At 33.2% G+C, this 24272-nt stretch overlaps 2 protein-coding genes across 4 annotated transcripts; both read left to right on the plus strand.

Annotated features, from left to right (window-relative positions):
• The first annotated feature begins 220 nt into the window (after positions 1-220).
• Positions 221-16273, plus strand: LOC109855416 (protein abrupt-like). 3 transcript variants are annotated; one of them, XM_020429654.1, is made up of 5 exons: positions 221-306; positions 3939-4055; positions 5174-6079; positions 6199-6306; positions 16246-16273. In XM_020429654.1, the coding sequence occupies exons 3-5, from the start codon at positions 5203-5205 to the stop codon at positions 16248-16250; spliced, it is 990 nt and encodes a 329-aa protein (XP_020285243.1). In that variant the 5' UTR covers positions 221-306; positions 3939-4055; positions 5174-5202; the 3' UTR covers positions 16251-16273. The 3 variants fall into 3 exon arrangements, with proteins under 3 accessions (XP_020285243.1, XP_020285241.1, XP_020285242.1); XM_020429652.1 differs by lacking the exon at positions 16246-16273 and having other exon boundaries at positions 6199-7733; XM_020429653.1 differs by lacking the exons at positions 221-306; positions 3939-4055; positions 16246-16273 and adding an exon at positions 4931-5032 and having other exon boundaries at positions 6199-7733.
• A 1470-nt stretch (positions 16274-17743) lies between these two features.
• Positions 17744-24163, plus strand: LOC109855418 (chondroadherin). The gene is made up of 3 exons (XM_020429656.1): positions 17744-17952; positions 18518-18643; positions 18774-24163. Exons 1-3 carry the CDS (start codon positions 17935-17937, stop codon positions 19836-19838), a joined length of 1209 nt encoding a protein of 402 aa, XP_020285245.1. The 5' UTR covers positions 17744-17934; the 3' UTR covers positions 19839-24163.
• Positions 24164-24272: the final 109 nt, after the last annotated feature.

Here is a 24272-nt window from a genome sequence, read left to right on the forward strand (position 1 = left end):
CTAAAAGTTTATTGAACCTTTAGGAAAGTTTCGTGAACTGCTAGAAAAGGTTTTCGCGTCCTTTGGTCGCGCCATTAGACATATACACGTACACGGATTCAGGAAATTTAAGAAGTAATACTATAATGCGTAGAGAGCGCCCTCTGGTCTTCAACCAACCTCTCTTTTTAGATGTTCGCCCATTCCGTTTTGGAATGGCCTTCTCCTACAGTATCTCCTACAGCCTCGTACGTTGCTAATGTTAAATAAGGGACTACAGATAGCGGAGCAGTGGCTGAGAGGAGGTGCATCTTGACAATACTTCGGGTAATTTTTTTTAATTTTCAAAATGTGCGTTTTATGAAATCAATTGTCGTAATTGTGCACACCTTTCTTGTCACCGGTGTATGTGAAAATTGTGTTATACTTTAGTGTGAAAATGGTGGTGAGGCGCGGTGAAGAGAGACGCGTGTTAAACAGACACGTGGCGTCGCTATGAGTTTGACATGTATATAATATATATATATATATATATATATGTATATATGTATATATATACATGTACATACACACACATGCATATATATGCACTATATATGCACATATAATGGAATACAATATATATACATGTATATATAAACTCAATATCGACACGTCTTGTACTGAATCGAGACTTAAATTCGAATGTTTCGTCAGATTTTTCACTAAGCTATTTAAATGTTAAATTATCCTCTTCGGTTGAAAATTATATTACTTAATGTTTTGTGAAAACTAAGTACACGCAAATTATCCTCTCCGATGTAGATTCTTCATTACATTGGAAATATAAAGTGTAACATACATACAGAAACACACAAAATATATATACATATATATACGTCATAAAAAATATAAAATAAATAATGAATCTTGGCTATTAAAGCAATAACACTGTTGTTAGAGTGTATGTGATTAAATCCGTTTATTATATAATTAAATAAATAAATAAGCATGAACGCTTTCGACCTTGTATTAGGTCCTTTTCAAATGCATTGTAGATGCCAATGAAAATGCCAGCGCAATGCATTGGCATTTTCATTTCCACCTTTGTAAAGTGTTGGTCGGGATGGCTAGTGTGGATATCCACGATCAACATTGAGCGACCTATTTTTTACAATATAATCTATATGCATTTGAAAAGGACCTAATACACAAGGTCAAAAGCGTTCATGCTTATTTATTTATTTAATTGTATAATAAACGGATTTAATCACATACACTCTAACAACAGTGTTATTGCTTTAATAGCCAAGATTCATTATTTATTTGAAATTTCTTGAAGCTTTATACTATCACCTTTACATATAAAAAATATATATATACAAAATATATATATACAATAAAAAATATACAAAATATATAAGCACAATATGTAGGTTCAGTAAAAATTGTGTCATCTCTCGCAGGCAAATTGAATAAATTGTACTGGTGAGTCAAGAAATCTTTTATCATTTTTTGAAATTTGCAATAATTATTCAGCTATTAATTTACAAAGATATCCGCGTCTAAGAGAAGACGCATTATCTGCACGGAAAAAAAAGATTTGCTAAAATAGCAAGAAATTAGTTACTATATGGCCAGCAAAAAAACATTTGTTAAGTTTATTAAAAGTTTTGTTTTGCCAACAAAACATTTCGTTGATGAAACAAAAAATTTCGTAGAGTCAACCATTTTTCTTGCTAACCATATAATAGCAAAACTTTTTTTTTCCGTGTGGCATTTCACATATCACTCATGTTGCTAAGAGCATGGCGACACAATAAGAGAAGTTTGACTTTCAATCAAACTAAATAATTAATTATTAAATAATAAACAAATTATTTCTTATGGATTTTAATCAAAATAAATAATTGAGAATAATTTTGATTTCAAAAAAACGTCCCCACGTTTTATTTTCTCTCATCAAATCGCCGCGCGCTTAGCAACCATAAGCACGCAAACCGCGAGACTAAAGATTAATAACTTATTAATTATTTCAAAACTCGCAATATAGTATAGGATTTTTGTATCAACTAATACAACTTGCTTTATTTGTCTACGAGAGATGATACGGTTACTACTGTATACGTAATTCGAATTTTGAAAGTGCAACTTTGAATAAAATAAAAAAAAAACTGGTCATATTCGGGAACAATAATAATCATATGTGTGTGATAGTTTGATTTGTTTAATATAATATGGTTACTCATTTAGTTATGTCACATGAACGCTATATGTGCACATATGTGTGTGTGTGTTTTATTTTTCATCGACGTGTTTTGAAAGTCATGCTTGACTTTTTGCGAAATCAACATTGCGAACGAAACTTTTTTAACATCTTTTTTGTCGTATTCTTGTTGATGTTTTTAAATGAAGATACGCGTATCCCCTAAGGATATTCGGCAATGGTTCACAAGCAGAATAATATAATAAATATAACATATTAAAATTGAAAAAATTTGTAATATAAAAAAATATATATATTACATATATACTTTTTTGAACAATGTTTTTTCTATTTTGCACACAAAATTTTAACATTAAAACAAGATCGCAAGAACTTCCAGCAAGAAACTCATATTTTCTATGCGTGCTTGTCTCAATATAATTTGCGGATTACGATTGTTAATAACAAGACTTACTAGATTTTTTTTGTAAATGTGAGCAATTTGCGTCTGTGAGGTTACGGTAATTCGTGAAATGCGCGAAACTGTCTAAATGAGGGTGCTCAAATGTACGAGAAATTGAGTTATTCATCTTAATTATGGATATAACAAATACGCTGATGCAGAATTGCAGTTTACATAAAACTGTAACTCAACTTCTTGCGATCTGCGATTGCCGCGCAAGCAATAATTTTACGGATTTATTCATACAAATGCACAGCATAAGAGATTGCTTTGAATTGCACAGCATAAGTTTCCCATAATCTTTAGAATGATGAAAAGTTTATCTAGGGTAGGAAAAACACACACACAGACACACATATTTGCTTGGCTTATCGATCATATCATTCACATCACGTTGTGCACAGATGAATCACTACATCCTTACTTAATTTGAAACAATGTTTCCATGTCGTATATAATATTTGTATCTATATATTTTTAAGAAAAATCTGTTATATATATATATATATATTGCAGATTATTTTTCTATTTTTTTTTCAGATCTGTTTACAGCCTTGCTTTCCCGAACATTATACATTTTATAGATTTATGCCATTTTAACCGGTAATTTTAACTCTTTTTTTGAAAAACTTTATGCAGTTTTATTTTTCTTGTTTAACAGTTTCTTTTAATGGAGCTGGATCATTATAATAAAACATATGTACTTATATTGTTTGTTTTATAAATAAATTTCTTGTTCATAGAAATTTGTTAAAAATGATTGAAAAATGTATTTTAAGATATTAAGTTAAAGTCTAATAAAACAGTTTTATTTTTTTAAGTAAAACTAAAAAATGCAGTGACAGAGAAATATTCGGAAATATTCTGACTGTTTTCTTACTCGTGAGTCGGACCCTCCTACAGTAAAGTCATTTTGAAAAATTTCGGTTTTATCGCACCTGTCGCCAATGATAGTTGGCAACGACGAAAATAACACAATAGGAAACGAACCGCATTGTAGAAAAATTTTTGAAAGATTCTGAAAGTATAAATAAAGAAAAAATACCACATTAGTGCACAAGAAGGTGCTTGCGTAATAATTTAATAATATTTTTGTATAAGTTGGTAATATTTTGTTGCAAAATCTTGTAAGTTTTATAACTGCATTATTTTCTAATTGCATTCAAAAAAAATTTCACAATTATTTTTCTATACAAATATATATTTGTAGTTTTCTTTGTATTTATATTACAATAAAATACTTACTTTTTATTAATAATATCTATTAAAGTATGCTACTAAAACGATAATAAAGTGACTATGCGATTGCAGCCGCTGCCCGCATCAAGTATGTAATTCCATGTAGGACCGATTCACGGCAACGTAGCGTCGCTCCCCCAACGGACAACATCAATTCGTATGCCCACCAAACAGCACTATTTACAACTGGTATAAGATATTGTTATTTTAGATATATATTTATTAGATATATATTTATTATATAAAATTACGAAAATCATTGTTGCAATAAATTGAAGTCAATTATCAATTAAAATAAAAATATATAGAAATAACTATAACATCATTCGTTTAACATAAAGATCCTTGTCTTACACAATCGCAAGTCACACATAGATACGCAAGATATAGATATGCGCGTTAAAAAAACCGTTGTGCTCACTAAAAAACTATAATGTTCCGTTCGCGTCGTTGAACATCTAAAATCGCTTTAGAAAAATTGCTTTAAAAATCACCTTTATTATTATTTAATTCTGTCGTTTATAATGTACATTACCAATGATTCGTGAATCGCGATAAAAAAAAATGCATTTTCAATTTGGTTGTATCAAAGCCGAAAAATAAAAAAGAGCGCGCCTCTGGTCAAAACTATCGAGATAATATTTTGTGTAATGGAAATTTAATGTGTGCAGAAAAACATAGAAATAAGAGGCCCTTTGGAACTTCTTTATCTTAATCGCTATCGCAGAAGAACCAAAGGCAAATCACGTGACAAAGCCCAAATAAGCCAGCTTGAAATTACTATGTCGAGTGAATCATATCGCGATAAGTGCAGTCCTATACGGGAGTGGAAGGGAGGTGTGTCCCTTGGAAAACTTTTGCAGTGGGGAAAACGATAATGAAAAACCATACAACGCGTCTTCATTATATCGTAATCTGAAAATCTAACACAGTCGGAAAAGTGAACTCGTGGAGCAAAGACGCGTCTTCGGTTTATTATTACGCGAAGATTACTTACGTGTTGAGTGAAATTTTATTACTTACGTGTTTGTCTTTACAACAGAATCGTTCTATATACGTACGCATACACATATATTCGGAAGTTAACGGAGTAAACCTTCACAACAAAAAAACGCAACTACATATACAAGAAACGCAAAGATTTATTATCCGGAAATTATTATTAAGTTTGTGTTTACGCGTCTTTAATATTTTTTATTAATATTTAAATATTTAATTTGCAATAGAGAATTGCAATAGAGTTTAAGCATAGAGCTAAATTACTACCAGTTCACTCGATAGTAACATTATGTTTTGTGTGTTTCCAGCTGCAGTTTCAACACAGAAGAACATCAAGATGAGTGCACACTACTGTCTCCGTTGGAACAATCATCAAAATAACATGATAAATATCTTTCACGATTTATTAAAGAAAGAAGCTTTTACCGACGTGACTCTTGCCGTGGAAAACCGTACCATCAAGTGCCACAAACTGATCCTAGCCGCGTGCTCGCCTTACTTACGAAAGATTCTCGAAGAATCGCCGTGCAAACATCCGACGATCATATTCAAAGACATCCAATACATCGACTTGCAGGCATTAATCGACTTTATGTATAACGGCGAGGTGAACATTATGCAGGATCAGCTTGCCGGTCTGCTGATGACCGCGGAATTTTTAAAAGTGAAGGGTTTAGTAGATATGAACAGTAGAGATGACGACAAAACCCCGACCCAGCTCAGGGATGTGTCACCACCGCCCGCTATCAGTACCACAAACAGAGATACAGTAATGGCGTCTAGTAGCAGCGTCCACTCGTCACCGCCGCACTCCACCTACAGTGATAGAAGCCAATATTTACCGAGAACCGATACGATTTCTTACTTCTACCGACCCCCCGCAGTGGGCTTGAACACTTCGCCCGAGTGCACCACCCACCATAACTACGAAGCCTATGATAATCTTATAGGAAGAACCTTAACAGAAACCTTTAACAAGAATCGATTGAAATTAAGCGACACGCCGATACTGCGTACGGCGCTCGGTCAGAACTCGCTGCTGTCGTCCGCTCTTGACAATTTGCACTATTATCACAATCACCCTATGAACAACATGATCTCTACTAGTATCGACCTGACTCACAGAAGGGAATCACCTCTCAGCCCGCCCGACATAGATGAAGAAGAGAAAAAGTCGCCGAAACAGAGAGAACCAACAAAAGAGAAATCAACAGGTATGTACGTGCGCTGTTACAATTTGACGATGCATAAAACCGATCGATAAGTAATAAGAGAAATATATTTTTAAACTTTTGTTCCACTTATATATTTTTGTTCTTTGTTATCTGTCAAGATCTGCCTGCGAAACCTGAGTGGAAACGATACAAACAGTACACCCGAGCGGAAATCGATGCGGCGATAACAGCGGTGAAAGAAGGCATGAGCGCGGTGCAAGCGGCCCGTAAGTACAATGTACCTTCGCGCACTCTTTACGATAAGGTGAAGAAACTCGGTATCGCGCGGGTCAAGCGCTCGTCTACCAATGGCAACAATACGGCAAGTTCCTTTTACGATACCGACGATAACTTGAACGGCATTTATAATACTCCGTCCGAAACCGACAACAAAAACGGTTGCAATGTCAAGAAAATACGACAGGATCACGATTCGGCATCAGACTCAAGCGCGCGTTGCGTTGTAAGTCCGGTTATACGTTACGCTAATCAAATGCAGCAGCTAAGTATCAAAGACGAGACAGGGGAGAAATACGAGGTGGAGGATCTCTCGATGTCGAGTCGTAAGTTTGACACGCCGGTGGTGACATTGAAACCTTCCACACAGGATAAGATCAAGGAAGAAACACAGGATGCCGATCAGCAATCGGACAACGACCAAAATTAGGCTTCTCTCTCTCTCTCTCTTTTCATTTTCATCGCTTTTCTGTTTAAAATCACGTAGAAAACATGGCGATACTTTTCCTCCCTTCCGTGATAGGACGGCTTTTAGTTGATACTTGTGTAACCAAAAAAAAAAGAATTTCATCCAATAGATCATTTTACATATTTTTTTTTTTTTTGTAATTTTGCACAGACGTAGAAGCGAAGACACATATGTATCAATAACGTTGACATCATTCATCTATAAAAGAGAAAATCAAATGCCTATATACAAAGAATAAAAGACTGAGTGAAAGAAGACTGAAACGCAAGCAACCAATCGTTAAAGTTGTTTGTTAAATATGTTATTTATTTTTGTTTTGTGTTTTATTGTATTAGCATGCTAACGTTAATAAAACAATGAAATATTAACAGAGAGATAATTATACAAGAACTATATAAAGAGAGCTATGAGAGAGAAATTAGAAAAGAAACGAGACATTATTTACTTTATTTACCATCTTAATATTTTTATGTCTCAGATGCGAAAAAAATTTGAACTTATACATAACTTCTATAGAAAGAATGTGTTCAAAATGCACTGCTATTACTGACAATGTGTATAATTTAGAGATTACTTCACAAAGGTTAGTTCACTAAACTATATAGTTCTGGTACTAGCAGTTTATTTTACAATCAAATTGAAAATGAGCGCAATTTGCTACGCAATTTGCCCGACATTGTTTGTTGTGAGTGAATAAATACAGTGAAAAATTTTGTTAGCGAGATCGCAAGTTAATTAATTTTTAGAAACCATGTGGTATTTTTTAAGTTAGAGATATGCTTTTTTTTTAAATTAGAGATACGTTTTTATCCGGGATTTAATTGCAATAAGGACTGACTTTTTACACTGCTCAAACACATTTTGCGATTTACACTTTCAGATATATAAAAAAAAATATATCTCATAGGGCAGTTATGACTCATATAAATATACCTCATAGAATATACTTCATAAATATACCTCATAAATATACCTCATAAATATGCCTTATAAATATACCTCATAGAATAAGTATACTATATAATCTTTTTTATTCAAGATAAAGACTGAGAGAAAAATTATCACTTATAATAAACTTAGATTCAAAGTATGTTATTACAATTAATGATATCAAAATTATTAATTAATATTATATACATATCTATATATATAATAAAAAAATATATACAAATAAATCTATATATGAAAAAAATATGTAAATTTATATATTATGTTACAAAAAAATGATTTATACTATAAATAATAAAACTTTTCTCAAAAAAACGCTATCGACCACATGATAAGTAAAACTAATTTTAGTGCTTCTACTTTATACGTCAAATGTTTCGAAAACTAATTCCAGATTTCATCATACCATAGAGTAATTAAATTGTGAAAGTACAATTTTGTGTCCTTAAAAAAATGTTGATGATGTTCTGTGTAAAAAAGAAAGTAATAGTCATGTCAACGTAATGTTAAATAGATAGATATATAAAATAGATAGATATATAAATATATAGATATATAAATAGATAGATATATAAATAGATAGATATAGAAGTCATATAAAGGGTATTATATATATATATATATATATTATACAGATATACAAGTAATACGTTTTGAATATTGATAATATTACGTGTAGTTGAATATTAGTAATATTACGAGAGTAAAATATTATTCTCGACGGGATTTGAAACATTAGAAAAATTATGTTTTTATATCCGAGGAAACTTTTAGCTTTTTATATATTTAGTGTATATACCTCATAGAATATACCTCATAATATAATGTATCCAAACAAACACACTTACAAGATAAACTAATTCCACGTTTGGATATATTAAATAAATAAAGTACAGGAAAACGGTTTGTCATAAGCGACTAAACCGGGATTTTTATTTTCTCAAATATTGTTTATATTTGCTCAGAATATATAATTTTACGAGACTGGTTTTTTAACAAGACTGTTTTTATATGAATTTATGCACATGAATACATTTTTAAATATTTTTTTACCAAGTAAGAAACATTTCTTATTAGCTATTGGATCTTATTAGCCTTATATACTCATATATAATAGTATCCCTATATGTACACTAAACTTTTGTACAATAACCAAGTAAGAGAAAGAAAATACAAAAAGAAGTCATAATTCAATATAAGTGTACTTATTGTACACAATTTAAAATTAATGTACTACCTGCAAAGTTTGGAATTAAGCTTGTTATAAATATAAAATTACAATTATCTCAACATATAAATATAAATTACAAACTTACATGTAAATATGTAAATACAAATGAATTAAACTGAACATGACCAAACATGGCAAATGTGTGCAATAATTTAACATCATTTTAATGTGTGTGTAAGTTTATCGGAAATTAAATGCAATTAAAAATACGACACATCAATTATGTTTTAAGTTTTTCTAAATTGTAATTTTGTAAAACTATGTCGGGCATAGTATATTTCTAATATATAATGACGAATATATTTCTGCGGACGTATTTAATTGCGTACAGAAATAGCAACGAGAAATCATTTTGACAAGAATCTACAATCTCTTTCACAGATCCAAACTTAGCGGTAGTGCGCAGATTTATAAACTTTCTGTGTCTCCATTATTGTGTTCAATACTTATAGTCATAGAATAAATCTATAAACAAGACTTTTTAATACAACGACTTTGTAGGATATAATTATTTTCTATTTGTACGCACATATATATATTTTACTCGTACGCATTCCATTTCACGCATACATACACACACATACACTCATGAATCGCTCACAATTTACGTATGAATAATTTTCATTTTATGAAAAATATTTGTATCTTGTGTGATATGAATAACACGCAGAATCAAACTAAATTTATTTAAAATCACATTTGTGTGTACGTGCAACTGAGATACAGAAAGAGACGATTTTGCATGATTTTTGATCAGAAATTGGATCTTTTGTTTTTATTGCTCTTAACTAAGTCATTTTTTTCCCTTTTCCCTACCAATAATATATTGTGTGTTTGAGCAGTTTCAGTGCCTAAAAAAACATTTTTTATTCACAGACTTATCCTGCAAAATTAATTCCACACCTAAATCATATATTATTCAATATGTGAAACAGTATACGAGTGAAAAGACTGTGAAAAAATGTCAAGTGACGGGAATCAAATCTGGAAAGCGCTTTTACAAAACAATTCTGAAATTTGTCAAGAAAAATCTCGATTCAATTGTGCGAAGTAAATTTTTTATACATCTTAAGAACTCTAAGTTCTACGAAAAATTATCTTACTAACGTATCATAAAAAGTGATAAAACTACTCAATTCGTTTCGCATAGGTTGACTTGATGGGAATTCAAATCGAAATCTTTTGTTTTACAAATCACTATCTTTTTAAGCCTAAAATCACTAGTCTTTTAAGTCCTTTAAGCGCGTTAAAATATATTTTACTCAAAAATTACTATATTAAATATAGTAATTTTTATATGATAAAATAATTATACAATGTTAAAAGAGTGACGATTATACAATTATTATTATACAACGATTATACAATAATTATTATATTATTTTCTTGTAATACATATATGTGATTATATATGTATTATTATATCAATAATACATATATATATATATATTATTCTATATTATTCAAGAATAGAAAACATCTTTATTAGTTTTTAATAGTTGCAACGACCGTAATATTTTTGCGTATTTAATCGTTGTTGGTCGTCGTAAATATTAGAAATATTTGATGAATATTTGAAATAAAAAAAATAAATATTTGAAAAAGTTTTTATATCGTAGTTCTATTATATAAAACTATTATATAAAAACTAATTGTATATGTTAGAGCATAGAAAATACGGGGGTATATGTTTTATTAAGATGCACATTGTTTGTCAAACATTTGTATGTCTAAACCGGATATGATAAACCGGAATAAGTAAAAAAAAAGAATTGACATGTTATGACTATGCAGACAATTTGCAAACACAAACCAAAGCTCATACGTATTACCTCATTTACGCAAGTCATTCCATATTTATTACAATAGAATTCTTATAGAGAGCAAACAAATATATATGTATATTTACAAAAATAAATAAATATATATATATATATATATATATATATATAAATATATACACATATATATAAACTATTGAGCCTATCAACATAGATCTTGTTGCATTTTTTCTTTGATAACTTTTTACAATTGAATACTTCCGTAAGAAAATAAAACAAAGTTGCAAAGTTTCAAATCAAAATACAGAAAAGACAAAACTAATTCCACATATTATTGTTATACAATACGTGAAACAATAGTATATGAGAGATAAAACTGCAGAAAAATCGAATCTTAATATAGTGGCCTAGTTTACACCGTACATCTTTTTGATACACGAATCAAATAAAATGTGTTTGTCAATGTTTTAGTGTTTACATCATTATAAATGTGCTTGATACGCGTATCATTTTGATACGATACGCATGGAGAAAGCGTATTGTACCAGCTTATAATATAACATTGTTTACATTGTTGAAACCAAGCCGATTTAATACGAATATAGTACTTAATACGCGTATTAAGCAATCGGTGTAAACTAGACCAGTAACTGTGATAAAGTAAACTTTAAATCATGTACTCAAGAATGACAAAGATCTCAAAAAAAAATTGAACTGTTTTATTTTTAAACGGCAACTATTAATAACAATATACATTACAACAATATCTATTCCTAATAAGCAAATTGTTAGTTAAGTTGCAAACCATAAACATATATTTAGCATCGCATTGATGTCGCGGCACTTTTTTTGTATCGTTGCATTGTCGATCGATTTCATTCTGTCTATATATATGTATATGTCTATATATATATATATATATATATATATATATAAAAGATCAAGATATATGTATATGTCTACGTTGCGAACTGATTGGTTGCAAATTCTGAATAGACTGCGACAGAAATCATTTGTAAAAAAACTTATTAGGCTTGTGTTTTTCAAAAAATCTGTTGCAATTATTGTCATTTACAAATTGGCGACAAATTTTGCGCATTTGTCAAAATTTTGTTAGGGATTCATTATTAAACTGTACAATTTCGGCAAATCTGTTCGATTTTGTTGTCAGTCTGCCGCCAAATTTGCATTCGAGAGAGTGAATTTCTAGATAGTAGATAAGCTGATAAAAAAATTGCAGATTTCATCGAGCGGATATATTCGTCTTTTTAGGCATAGCAACAGGACGGATATATGCGCCTATAGTAATCTAAGGATTAGACTTAATTTTATCTCGCTAGAATAAAATATACCATATAGTTTATGGGCAGAAAATTGCAAGAATTGCGATCGTAAAAACGTTACAAAATTAGAGTTCTATTAGATGTAAGAAATATAAAACAACTACACAAAATAGAAAGGGAGTGGAAGATAAGACTCAAAGGCTTAATAGTAGTAATAAGTATATTACTTTGTTTCATGATTTTAATAATTTTTTTCATAAGTTTAATAATTGTGTTATATACCTGTTACATTACTGTTATATGAATTTAACATTGCTATTATGTAACATTATTTATCAATGTATAATTATTGCAATATAACACTAATAAAACAGGTATGTATGCATAGTGTGGCATATATATGCTAACCTATGTAATAAATAGTTTAATAAATATGATCATATGTATTTTTCCATCGTATTAAATCACGGAATATCATATCAAATAACTTAATTTCACGTTTAGATATTAAATCATAAGTATAGGAAAACAGTATAGCATAAAATAAATGACTGAATTTGAATTCTAAGATCTGAATCCAGGTCTTTTGTTTTGCAGAAGAGACTGCTCTTATCATCTGAATTATCTGATAAATACTTGTCTTAATATTTAATATTTGTCTGTTTTCCTACGACTTCAATTTAAACAATAGATATCTATGTTTAATCTAATATGAACATCACTAATTGTTTTAAATATTATTAGAGTTTTATATTTCCACCGTGAATCAAAATGACGACATCCTGTCGCGTTTTAACTTTTCTGTTTGGACTTTATCCAACGCGTTTGGATCTGTCTCGCAACAATTCGTCGCGCTCTTGCTAAAACTAGAGTGTTGCCCCTTATTGGTCTCGCTATGTGAAAGAGAAATTCTGAAAATTCTGAAACTCATAGGTTTAACATGTCTTATCATTTTATTGAAAAAAAAAACCATGTGAGAAGTGTGAAAATCCTAGAATCAATTTTAGTACTAAAAAATTTGAATAAATTAAAAAAACAAAACAACTTCTAGGCTAGTTTCACGTCACGTTCGGAAACAGCACTCGCGTACACACGAGCGTCATTCTATCTTTGTTTTATATATAATGAGCAATAAAGATAAAATATACACGAGTGATGTTTCCGAACGCAGCCTCAACCAGACGTTCAATGAGATGTTTCAACAAGAAGTTTTATAAGATGAATTTGTGATGAGGCGTTTTTCTGGCTCGTAACGGAATAATTTCAAATTCAAAAGATGAGAATAGAGCTGAAAGAATTTCTATCAATAATGATACGTAACAATAATGATACTTGATTTTCTTAATCAATTTTTCAAATCAAACTTTTCAAAATCTACTTTATAACACGTCAAACCAATATTCTCGATCAATCAGAATTCCCTACTTAACTATAGTAAAATTTGGTTCGTCGATAAAATTGACGTTGCGCCAGTGTAACATTGGGACCAATAAGGTTAAATTTGTGAAGCTCCATGTATGAAAATTGCTGTGGGATACAACCCGTTTGCGCACGGGTTGCATGCCGCAGACTACACCGATCCTTCTACTCTGAAGTTAAATCCGCTAAGCTCGATTATATTCGATTTCGCGATCGACTCTGTGTTACGCGAGGCCACCGCATTAGACGCAAGCTATAAAACATCTTGGGATCAGCGGTGGTCGATTTTGGCGTACGCACAGATGATATTGCCCCAATAGCGAAGACTCCAGGGAAGATGCGACGGTTGCTCACCGTGATAAAGAACGAAGCGCGGTCGGTAGGACTTCGACTCAACATCGCAAAATGTGCTACCCTGCACATCCGAGCGAAATGAATCGATCGCGTCCTGCCGACTGTCTTCAAAATCCAGAAAGAGAGGGTGCACTGCCTGTCAGAGGAAAAATCCTACAGGCACTTTGGCGTTCCAATGGAATTTTCTGTCGATCAAAACCACCGTGCAAAGTATGACTTTCGATGCGTTAGCTCCGTGATAGCGAGTTGAGATGATAGCTACTTACATTCTATTGCGATTGCCAAAGTGGAGAACTTCCTCAAAGTAACGGAGAAGGTTGACCAAGTCGTGGTTGAATCTCTCAGCGCGTCAGTGTGAAATTGGTCTACTTCCCTAATAAAAAGAGATGTGGACTGTTTCCTCTCGCTGATTTCCTCGTTGACGTTTTGACGATAACGCACGTCTTCCGTGTTCTCACGGCTGACGATACTAACAAATCGATATTTATATAATTTAGTATACACATCACCTTTTGAAATATTATTAGAGAGTTTTATTTGCACGCTTAATGCACGCTTTTAAATATGTGCTTTCACGTTTACTTAAGAATTTTGTACAAAATTAGCGTATTATTGGTTAAGTTCTTTTCCCATTCAAGATTTCTAAAATCGTTCGGATGACAAGACCAAAAAGAATATTCAGTAATTTTAGACCTAAGTGAAAGAAAAACATGTCGGGACCGTTTTGTACACTTGACTCATAACATAATATAGCGTATGTGCATTACAAATGACAAATATATATGCTGAATATTCTCTTAAAAACTACTTATGTAACAATTAACAAAGAGTTTCGGTTCTAGAAGTTCAAAACTAACAATAATTTGGCGGTCATTGAAAGCTTTACGCTGAATTTTTGTTGCGAAATAAATAATTAACAACACAAAAATCGATTTGTACGTTCACTTCAACAATCGCTTTGAAGCGAACAGTTGTCAACACACTTCTCGCTAAACGATGTTAATTAGTGACATATTAAAAGACTGAACTTTTATTACGACGAAGTACAAAAATCATAACAACTAAATGCGGAAATAGACCAATACAAATGTATTTGGCGCATATACGCACATATATATGTATATTCATAGTTCTTTATATATTTATTTTTTTATATAATATTAAATGTCAAAAAAATCACAACATACATATTATCTACTTAAAATCTAATTAATTCAATCGATACGCGAGAACGTGTGTATCTTATACAATTGCTTGTAGAATATTCTTATTCGAGTATAATAATAAGTATCTAATATACTTGATATTAGAGGTAGGTACTAGAGGTAGGTACACACCTACCTCTTAAATGTAAGATGCACAACTTTTTAAAAGTTATATACATAAATACAAATATAAGAGATATAAGAGATATAAATATAGGTTTTTAAATTGTTTCTCATTACAACATCTCACTTACACTACATTATTAGTTATCTTTAAAATAAATTCTATATAAATTCTATATATATATATATGTATATATAAGTATATATATATATATGTATCTTTTATGTCATTTTTTAAATCAATTTTACATAAATACATGTATATCTTGTATATCGTTGTTGTTTATTTCGCTACTCCCTTTCCCTTCTTCGTAATCATGTCCATTGATTAAGAGGCACGGTAGTGCCTCGCGTCAAGTTCACGCGCGATGAATCACGCGCTACTAACATTAAGTTAAGTAAAATTATCAGAAGTGACAGGCAGCAATCAAAAGCTAGATGAACTAGCAGAAGAAAAGTATAAGTAATAAAATGACAGGAAGTGTGAGTTAGAAGAAGAGAATCAAGAGGCACGGGTACACAGTAGTGCTTCACGATACACATTTTTAGTATGCCAAATGGCATATAAATGTACGCGCACGCTGAAGAAGAAGTGTGAGTTAGAAATAGAAAGAAAGAATCAAGAGGCGAGGTAGTGACAATAATATTTTGAGTCATTTCAGATTTATTGCACAAAAACTCTTCTGTAACGCGTTATACGTGATTGTGACAAATATGTATCAATTTTCGATCAATTCAAAAATTGTACTGTGCACGCAGTGTTCCACACATGTTATTGTTCCATTGTTTCCTGCTCAAATATCAAATATAATAATAAGCAATTATCTAATCTCTTTTTATATGTCAAACAGATTGCTTATTATTGTGAGTGAGATAACATGCAGATATTATATAAAATAAAAAAGTATTACTTTATGTTTATTTTTTCTATTTCGATGGGTATGTATTTTATTTGCGATAAAATATGACCATTACTTTATACATTTTATGCTCTATTATTATCATACTTATTTATTATTGAAATTTAAGAATTTGAATATTAGAATAAAAAAAAAAGAATAAAAAAAGTATTCGAATAAAGAAAGAGATCTTGTTTAACTAACTTTTATTTTACAGACTGAAAACACTTTTGTGCTGAAATCCACAATGAATTGGCATCACAAGCTCGAGGATTGGTGCTTTGCAAAATTTTCCACAAAATCTGACTGAGATAACACTTAAGATAACACCCAATAAGATTTTGCTCAGAAATTACGTAAATGATTCATCAGGTAAATAAAAATAAAGATGTCATTTTTTCTCTCGGAGGATATAACTTTTTTTTCAAGTAAACTGTTTTGAAACTTGGTTGATACTGTGAATATTTTTTTCCATCTTAATGTATTTTTTAAACTACAATGTATATATTACAAATTGTGTGATATCTCAAAAAACTTACCTTTTCAATCAAATAGATTACCTTGATTATGGTACACGCATGTTGAGTTCGATTATTCGTAATGCATGTCACAAATTATGTGTGTGCGTGTGTGTGGGTGTTTGTGAAAACAAGACACTCATACATACATGCGTTAGTGTAGATAAAGCATTTAAAGGATTCGATCAGTTTTACTTTGTATGTAAATTAATTGAGTAAAGTAAATGAGATATATATCATGTAAACTCTAACGGAGTTATATCCAGTATTATATCTTTTCTTGTATATTCGATGACATAGAAAAAAATAAAAGAAGTTGACTCGATGAAAAACTAAATCTCGAGAAATGTTCACTTTTTTACGATGTCACTTTTCTCGTGTAAAAGCAACATCATACAAATTCGTAATGTATAATAATTTAACAAGAAATGCACTTTAATATTATAATATTTCGCAAAAAGATCGATCAGACATGGAACGAAAATGATAAAATAGCTTTGTCAACGATATCAAAATTAATCTCAAATTACTTGTCAATTAATTTTGCAAATTTTAAAAGTTAAAAAAACAACAAAAACAAAATTGAAGAGACGGTTTTACTTGCTTCTACAAAGTGTATCGGGGAGAAGATATATTGGATAAGACTTAAATAACAAAAATGAGACCTCTCGTAGAAACGTGAGCGCACGTACGCGGAATCATCAGGATTTCGACAGTGATTCCAGGGGTACGCAGTGAAGCGGATAGGAAAAGAAGAAGTCCAGTAGAGGAGGAAACGAAAGAGAGAGAGAGAGAGAGAGAAACATACAGGTACATTTCGCTAATAAGCCTCATTCCTCGATACGCGCGCGGGGAGAATAATTACGAGCTTGCGCAGAACACGTCTTCGAACGGCAACGGCGGCGGCGGCATCAGGAGATGTGGGGGGTGGGTTGCGCGAGAGGGTGGTTCGGAGGAGAAATAAAGCTCCGAGCCCAGCCGGCGAATGCGGCCGCGCCGGATGCTGAAATTACGCTCCGCCCGGAACGACGTCGTGGTCCGTGCCCGGTCGTTCGTTCGCATTTCGCGAGATACCAGCAGCGTGAGGACGGCAGGAAACGTGGGGGCGCGAGATCGTGGGTGTTTCGCGCGCACGACTTACGCGGATTACGCGCACGCAACGTGCGTGCACGCGCGAGCAAAGGGTGCGTGTTCGTTGCTCTTGCGAGCAGCGCCGGAGGGTGAAGAGAGCGGTAGTGTCCCGGTAGTGGTGTGTCAACGACCATTCTCAGCCGATGGCCTCGTTTCGCTCCTAGAGATATACATCCCACCTTCGCCCACCGTCGTCGCGTGGTGACGTTTTCATCCCCGGATATGCCGAGGCATGCGTCGTAAAAATCCCGGGATTGATGTATCGCAGTGCGCAGGTACGCGACATGCAGAAGAAGAAAGAGAAGTGCACAAATTGTACAGCTCGGGCGCGCGCGCGCTCTTACTCGCGTGCATTTGCATGCCGTTGCCGCACACGCGGTCCCAAATACAATGCAAGGCAAAACACGCGTGTTCAAGAGAGAGAACGCGCGTGTTTCTCGAGAATGCGCGAAAGAAGACGTTCCGAAAAGCGGAAAGTCTTTTGAACGATGCGTATTGACTTGGTAAGGGACAATCGGTCAACGACTTTTATCTCGCTTGTAATTCTTATCGCGATAAGACTCGCGTTCCGCGGAAATCGATGATGTTACAACAACCCGAGTACGTGTTCGCTTGAACTACCGCAACACGAAATTCGCTGTCGATAGACGATCAGGGCACGATAACGTTGTGACATATGATAACATTCGTACAATATATCATGTTAACGTATAAAGTGGCGTTACGATGGCGTTATGATTACTACAGATGACGCATATCGTCTAAAAGCTAGTATTAGAATAACAATCAATCGGAAGAAAAATACTAAGTACCTTCATGAACGATTGCGTTTCTGTTTAGATCTGCATTTACTACCTGCTATGCATAGCAGCGGCGGACTTGACGTTTACCTCCGATCTGGAGATGACCACGACGGAGAGTTCGGAATGTCGTGTACAAAAGTGTTTTTGTCTTTCTCCGAAGCAGGTTATAATATATAAAAATATTTATATGTACATATAAATATGTATATACATATCTGTAAAAATTAAATAACATTTATCTGCATGTTTTACTCGTATTTTATTCATGTGTGTGCGTGTGGCGCACGTTATAGGTAATCTGCAATGTAGGCGGTCTCAAGGACATACCGACGCAGGACCTGTCCGAGACGATCGAGGATCTGTCGTTGACGAAGAACAACTTCCCGGTGATAAAGGGCGACGCGTTCAAACACCTCAAGATGCTGCGTAAGCTCACCCTGGACGGGAACAACATCACGTCCATACGGCCGTTCGCGTTTCGCGGTCTGAGCCGTTTGCGCGAGCTGTCGATTCAGAACACGCCGTTGCCGTACATCGAGAAGTTCTCGTTCGCCGCGCTGCAGAACATCTCGGTGCTGCTGCTGGCGAACAACAAGATCCGTTACGTCGAGGGTAACTCGTTCGCCGGCACCTCCAACGTGAATGTGATTTTGCTGAGCAATAATCCGCTCCAGACGATCCACAGTCACGCTTTTGCCGGCCTCACCAACGTCAACAATCTCATCCTGCCGTCCGGTATACGCACAATCGAGCAGGACGCGTTCGAGGGCCTGCAGCACGTCGGTCAGCTCAAGCTCAGCTACATGGATCTGTCCGAGCTGCAGGCGTACACGTTCCGCGGTCTGTCGTACGTGCGCTCGCTCTTCATTCAGGAGAGCGATCTCGGCGTGATGCGTAAGGACGCATTCGCCGGTCTCACTCACGTGGACAACCTGAACATGCTCAACAACAAGATCGATCTGATCGAGCGTCTACATCTGCGCTCCGACAGCTACGTCGAGATACTGCGGTTCCGCGGTAACCACGTGCTGGAGGCACCGCGTCACGCACGAGACGTGATCCTCGAGGTGAGCTCGATCAGCGCGATCGATAATCACTTTCCGTGCGACTGCCAGGCGCACAACGTCCTCGAGAGCGACTTCGCGCGCGGCGACAGCGTCGAGTTTCAGCGTCGCAACTACTGTATCTCGCCGTTCGAGTACAACGGCAAGCCCATGAACGTCGTCGACTTCGATCTGGTCGCGCGATGCCACGACAACGTCATTCAGGACAATCTGGGCTCGGGTGTCGTCGAGGTGTCGTCGCGCCTGTCTTTGCTGTTAATCGCCTTCCTGCTCTCGACGAACTTCTTTCGATGAGCGCGTTTTCTCTTTTTCTCTCTCCCTCCCTTTCTCACTCTCTTTCCAACTAGTTTTTCAATGCTCGTCCTTAACTCCTTGTTGTTAGAAGTGGCTACAAAAGAAGGAGAACAGGTCAGAGTTTTCTGCGCGCGCGCGCGCGCGCGCTTTCCAGCGCTCTGTTGTGTACGGTTTATCGGGATCCTTTTTGGTCTTCTTCTTTTTTTTTTTTTTTTGGTTTTCGTAGCGGAGTCTTCCTGACGCGCGATAAAGAAAGCAACAAAAGAAATATCTCGCGTGCACGTTTACGTTAACCGTATCGCAATCTCGCATTGTGGAAAGCGCTGTATCGATCTTTCTACTCTTACAATGACTTCCCTGCGATATTCTGCTCGAAAGTCGGAAAAAAAAAAGATCAATTCGTGAGAGAGACGTTGTAGACTCTGACTATACGAATGAAATTTATCCATTTACGAAATTATAGTTGATAGACAAAAGTTTATTCTCTATAAATAATGTGTGAAAAGTGAGCTCAATGAAAGATATTATTGAATTCTATTGCATTTGCAATGTAAATCTATATATTGTATATTCATAATTTCTAGAATTATAAAACGGAAGCAAAGATCTAATTTTAGATTCCATACACAACACTATTGTTTTTCGATTATTATCGAACGTTCCACAAGATTCTTTAAACTTTTTTAATTGCATTTTGCCACTTACTTCTTAGAATTGTTTTTTTTGTATTTTATTTCGAACTAGAGATTGTGCAAAGAGAAAAAGTAAAATAATTCATTCTCTTCAATTTTCGAATGTGATAAATATGAAATCCTCGCGGAAAATAATCTTTCTCGTTCCGAGAAGTTTAAGTATATTTATAAGAGAGCTTTTTGTAGATTTTTATGAACGGTAGAATTGCTCGTTATTTAAAATAATCACAAAAAATATCGCTATCGAAAAAGTATATAAAGTTAGAGCGCTGCGAAGAAAACCAGCAATAAAAAAAAGTTATTATTAAATACTTATTCACAATATCACGCATTCTCTTTACGCATATAATGTTGCATATGATGCATTGAAAACATTGTGTAAGCAAAGGTTTCGTTTATTGTGTGTAAAAAAAAACAAAAAAAAACAAAAAAACAAAAAAAAAACAAAACAAAACTGCCACACAGCCGCACGAAAAAGACGGCTGATTATTAAACGCCAAATACATATCCTTTCTCGTATACATGAAAGTGAACGAAAACGTGATTTTACATATCGAAGAAAAAAATCGTTTACAGCGTTCGATATTTGTTCTTGTGAAAAAAAAAAAATGTAAATCTATATATTGTATATTCATTATATAAAAAAAAAAACATCCGAAATTTTGCAATGATCAGAGTTATTAACATTAGTGACACATATTATAAAGTTATTATATATATATAAAGTGTTACATTTTTTACATATATAATTGTTTATTGTTAGAAATCGATTTATTAATTTTATCAGGTTATTTTGAGCCATCGTATCTTCTATTTTTCACATGTTTTGTGTGTCGAAATACGATTTCTCACCGCTGATCGACTTTTCATTAAACTTATTAAACGTACGTATAAACCTCAATTTATACGTTTAATAATGTTTCGATAACGCGGTCCTGTAGATATAACGTATACACTATTATTCTAACGTATGTGTAAACATCAATTTACGTTTAATAATGTTTAACGCGGGCCTGAACGTAATGTATACCACATTCGCGCGATCAATCATGATGATTAATTCGTTGCGAATTCAATCGCAAGTATGTATAATATTTCGCGTTAAAGCACGTCTACACGAGCTTTACCTGGCCACGAACTTGACCAGTTTGAGAAAGCGCGTTAGTTAGTTTCGTCACTTCTCCGATCAACTCTGTCGCCGGGAATAACCAACAGCTCGAGATTTCGAAAACTGTAAAAAGTTGTAGTTTCAAACACAATCTAATATTATTTTTCATTTCCATATTCTTTCAAATTTCTCAGGAAAAAAATCGAAACCACATTTTTCTCGCGATCAATTTGTTTTTCTCCAATTACGAATTGTTTCGTGTGAAATATGTAAGTTTTATTGCTGTGCACAAATAATAAAATAATGCACAAACAATAAAGTAATTTTATGTACATTATCTGTCTTAGATGCGATAAAATAAAAATAATAAAGTGTGACAGCTCTGCTAAAGAAATTAGATTACGGATAATCAATATTATCTTAGCCGATTAAATTAATCGGGGATGGTGAAACTGAGGCTTCTTAGACTTTGCGCTCCAATAAGCCAGATACTTTTCGTAAACAACGTTTTATAGAAGCGAAAATATCGATTAAAAAATTTTTGGTTGGTTTTAGTCATATCCATTAAACACAAGGTCTCTGACAAAACAATAGATAGGTCTTTTTTTTTTTTTCTATAAAGCAAACATTTTATCTTTACACACTCACATTCCTGTACACTATCAGTTATTATGAAAGAGAAAGTTCCTTTACCACAAGTTAAGTTTTACAAAGCACGAAAATATAATATCGAAGACTAGGTGATTTTAGTGATTTTATATGCATATATATGTATATACATATATATATATATATATATATATGTATTAGCGTATATATATGTATATACATATGTATTTTATTTCCATTATCATATCGTACATATAGGCTCACTTTTTGCGAACTTTACTTCCGGGTCCAAAAATCCGAGCTATACGGCCCTTCCGTGTGTGTTCACACTTTGCTACATTCAAAATCTCTATTAGCAAATTAGAAAATTATTTGAACAACAATTCAGAAATGATGAAAGTATCTAGCGACTATAAATATACATATAATACGTTTGAAATTGCGTTGTATTCGATAGCACTCTCGATGTGTATTGAAATTATATTCCTGCGCAAAAAAAAAAAAAATACGTAAATTATAAAATAAATTGAATAGGATATTAACACGCAGCGTACAAGAGAGGGAACTAAATAGTAGATTTGTTACATTAAATTGTAATGTTACATTTAATTGTAAATTCTTGACATAAATGTATCTCTGCGTTTATTTAAAATCGTATCAAAAAACAAAATCTCCAATCTATACTAATAGCGATAAAATTGTTGAGTTTGAACGAGATAAAAGAGACGACAAATCGCTTCTATATCGTGTCATTTGGATATATATTTGTTTTAGAAATTCATCACACACACGCACGTAAAAAAGGTCATGAAGAATTCTTTATCCCAACACTATTGATTGTCATATTTATATTAAATTAGTGATGATGAAAAAAGGAAGCGTTCTCTTTTCTCGATATTGACATAAAACTGACACATCTAAGTAAAACAAACTTCATTGATTTGTTCAACAAACATACCGCCGCGCGAGATACTCTCACGTATACACACTCTCACATACACATACTCGCACACACGTTATCTTTGATATTGTAAAGTTTACAGTGTAAACAATTGTACACACTTTCTATTTGTATAAAAAAAAAAAAACAAACATTTCCCGTGCCAACTGTTTTGTATCTATTCAATGTTGCAAGATCTTGCAAGACCAGGAATTTACAAAAATAGAATTCAAGCGAAGTAATCAATCGTATAGTTTAGAATTTTCGAGTTCTCGAATTGCAATCGTAACGTTAACTGGTTGTTTCGCATAAAGTTTTGTATATTCCTGGTCTGAGTAAACAGAAATGCGAGAAGAAAGAAAAAGAAAGTACTGAATAGAAAACGCGAGGGAGTTTTAAACGATATATATATATATATATATATATATGTATGTATACATATATATATGTATACATACATCACAGAACATTTTGTTCTTCACGTAATCGAGTTAATAAAAAAAAATAAATAAATAAAAAACTATTGCTTTATAGATGAGAAAGTGCATTGGCGTCCAAAAGTTATATACACATACCTACTCTGTGGACTAAAAATCATCGGAGTTATTAAAGTAACGCTACATATGCTTAAAACCGAAAAGAAAACTACATAAAGCGCGGTTTCGCTGCCACTCATAATGTAAGATTTGCTTGGCCTTCGGTCAGCATAATAACCGAGGACCAACCTAGCTTATATTTTTTACCAATGTTTAAAATAGCGTTTAATAGACACGATTATTGAAAAACTGTAATCTTTCATTGTAGTTAGAAAATGTTCTGTCATCAATAATAAATGGAAAAGAAAACATTAACAACACAATTCGCTCTGTGTATGATTTTCCGTGTTCGTAGAACTGTGCCGAAGAAGAATGTTTTTATTTGTTTTATACAAAATGTGTTTTTAAAGCATGCGGCAAACTACTTCGAAGTGAATTCTTTTCTATATTTGATTATACCTGATTTTATCGGGATATATCTGATATTTTCGGGATTAAAAAAAGTCGTTTATACTTGTGGAATATGTTTAAATAATTTAATATACACTT

The sequence above is a fragment of the Pseudomyrmex gracilis genome, unplaced genomic scaffold (genome assembly GCF_002006095.1).
Source record: "Pseudomyrmex gracilis isolate BER0280 unplaced genomic scaffold, ASM200609v1 scaffold_88, whole genome shotgun sequence".
Lineage (NCBI taxonomy): Eukaryota > Metazoa > Arthropoda > Insecta > Hymenoptera > Formicidae > Pseudomyrmex > Pseudomyrmex gracilis.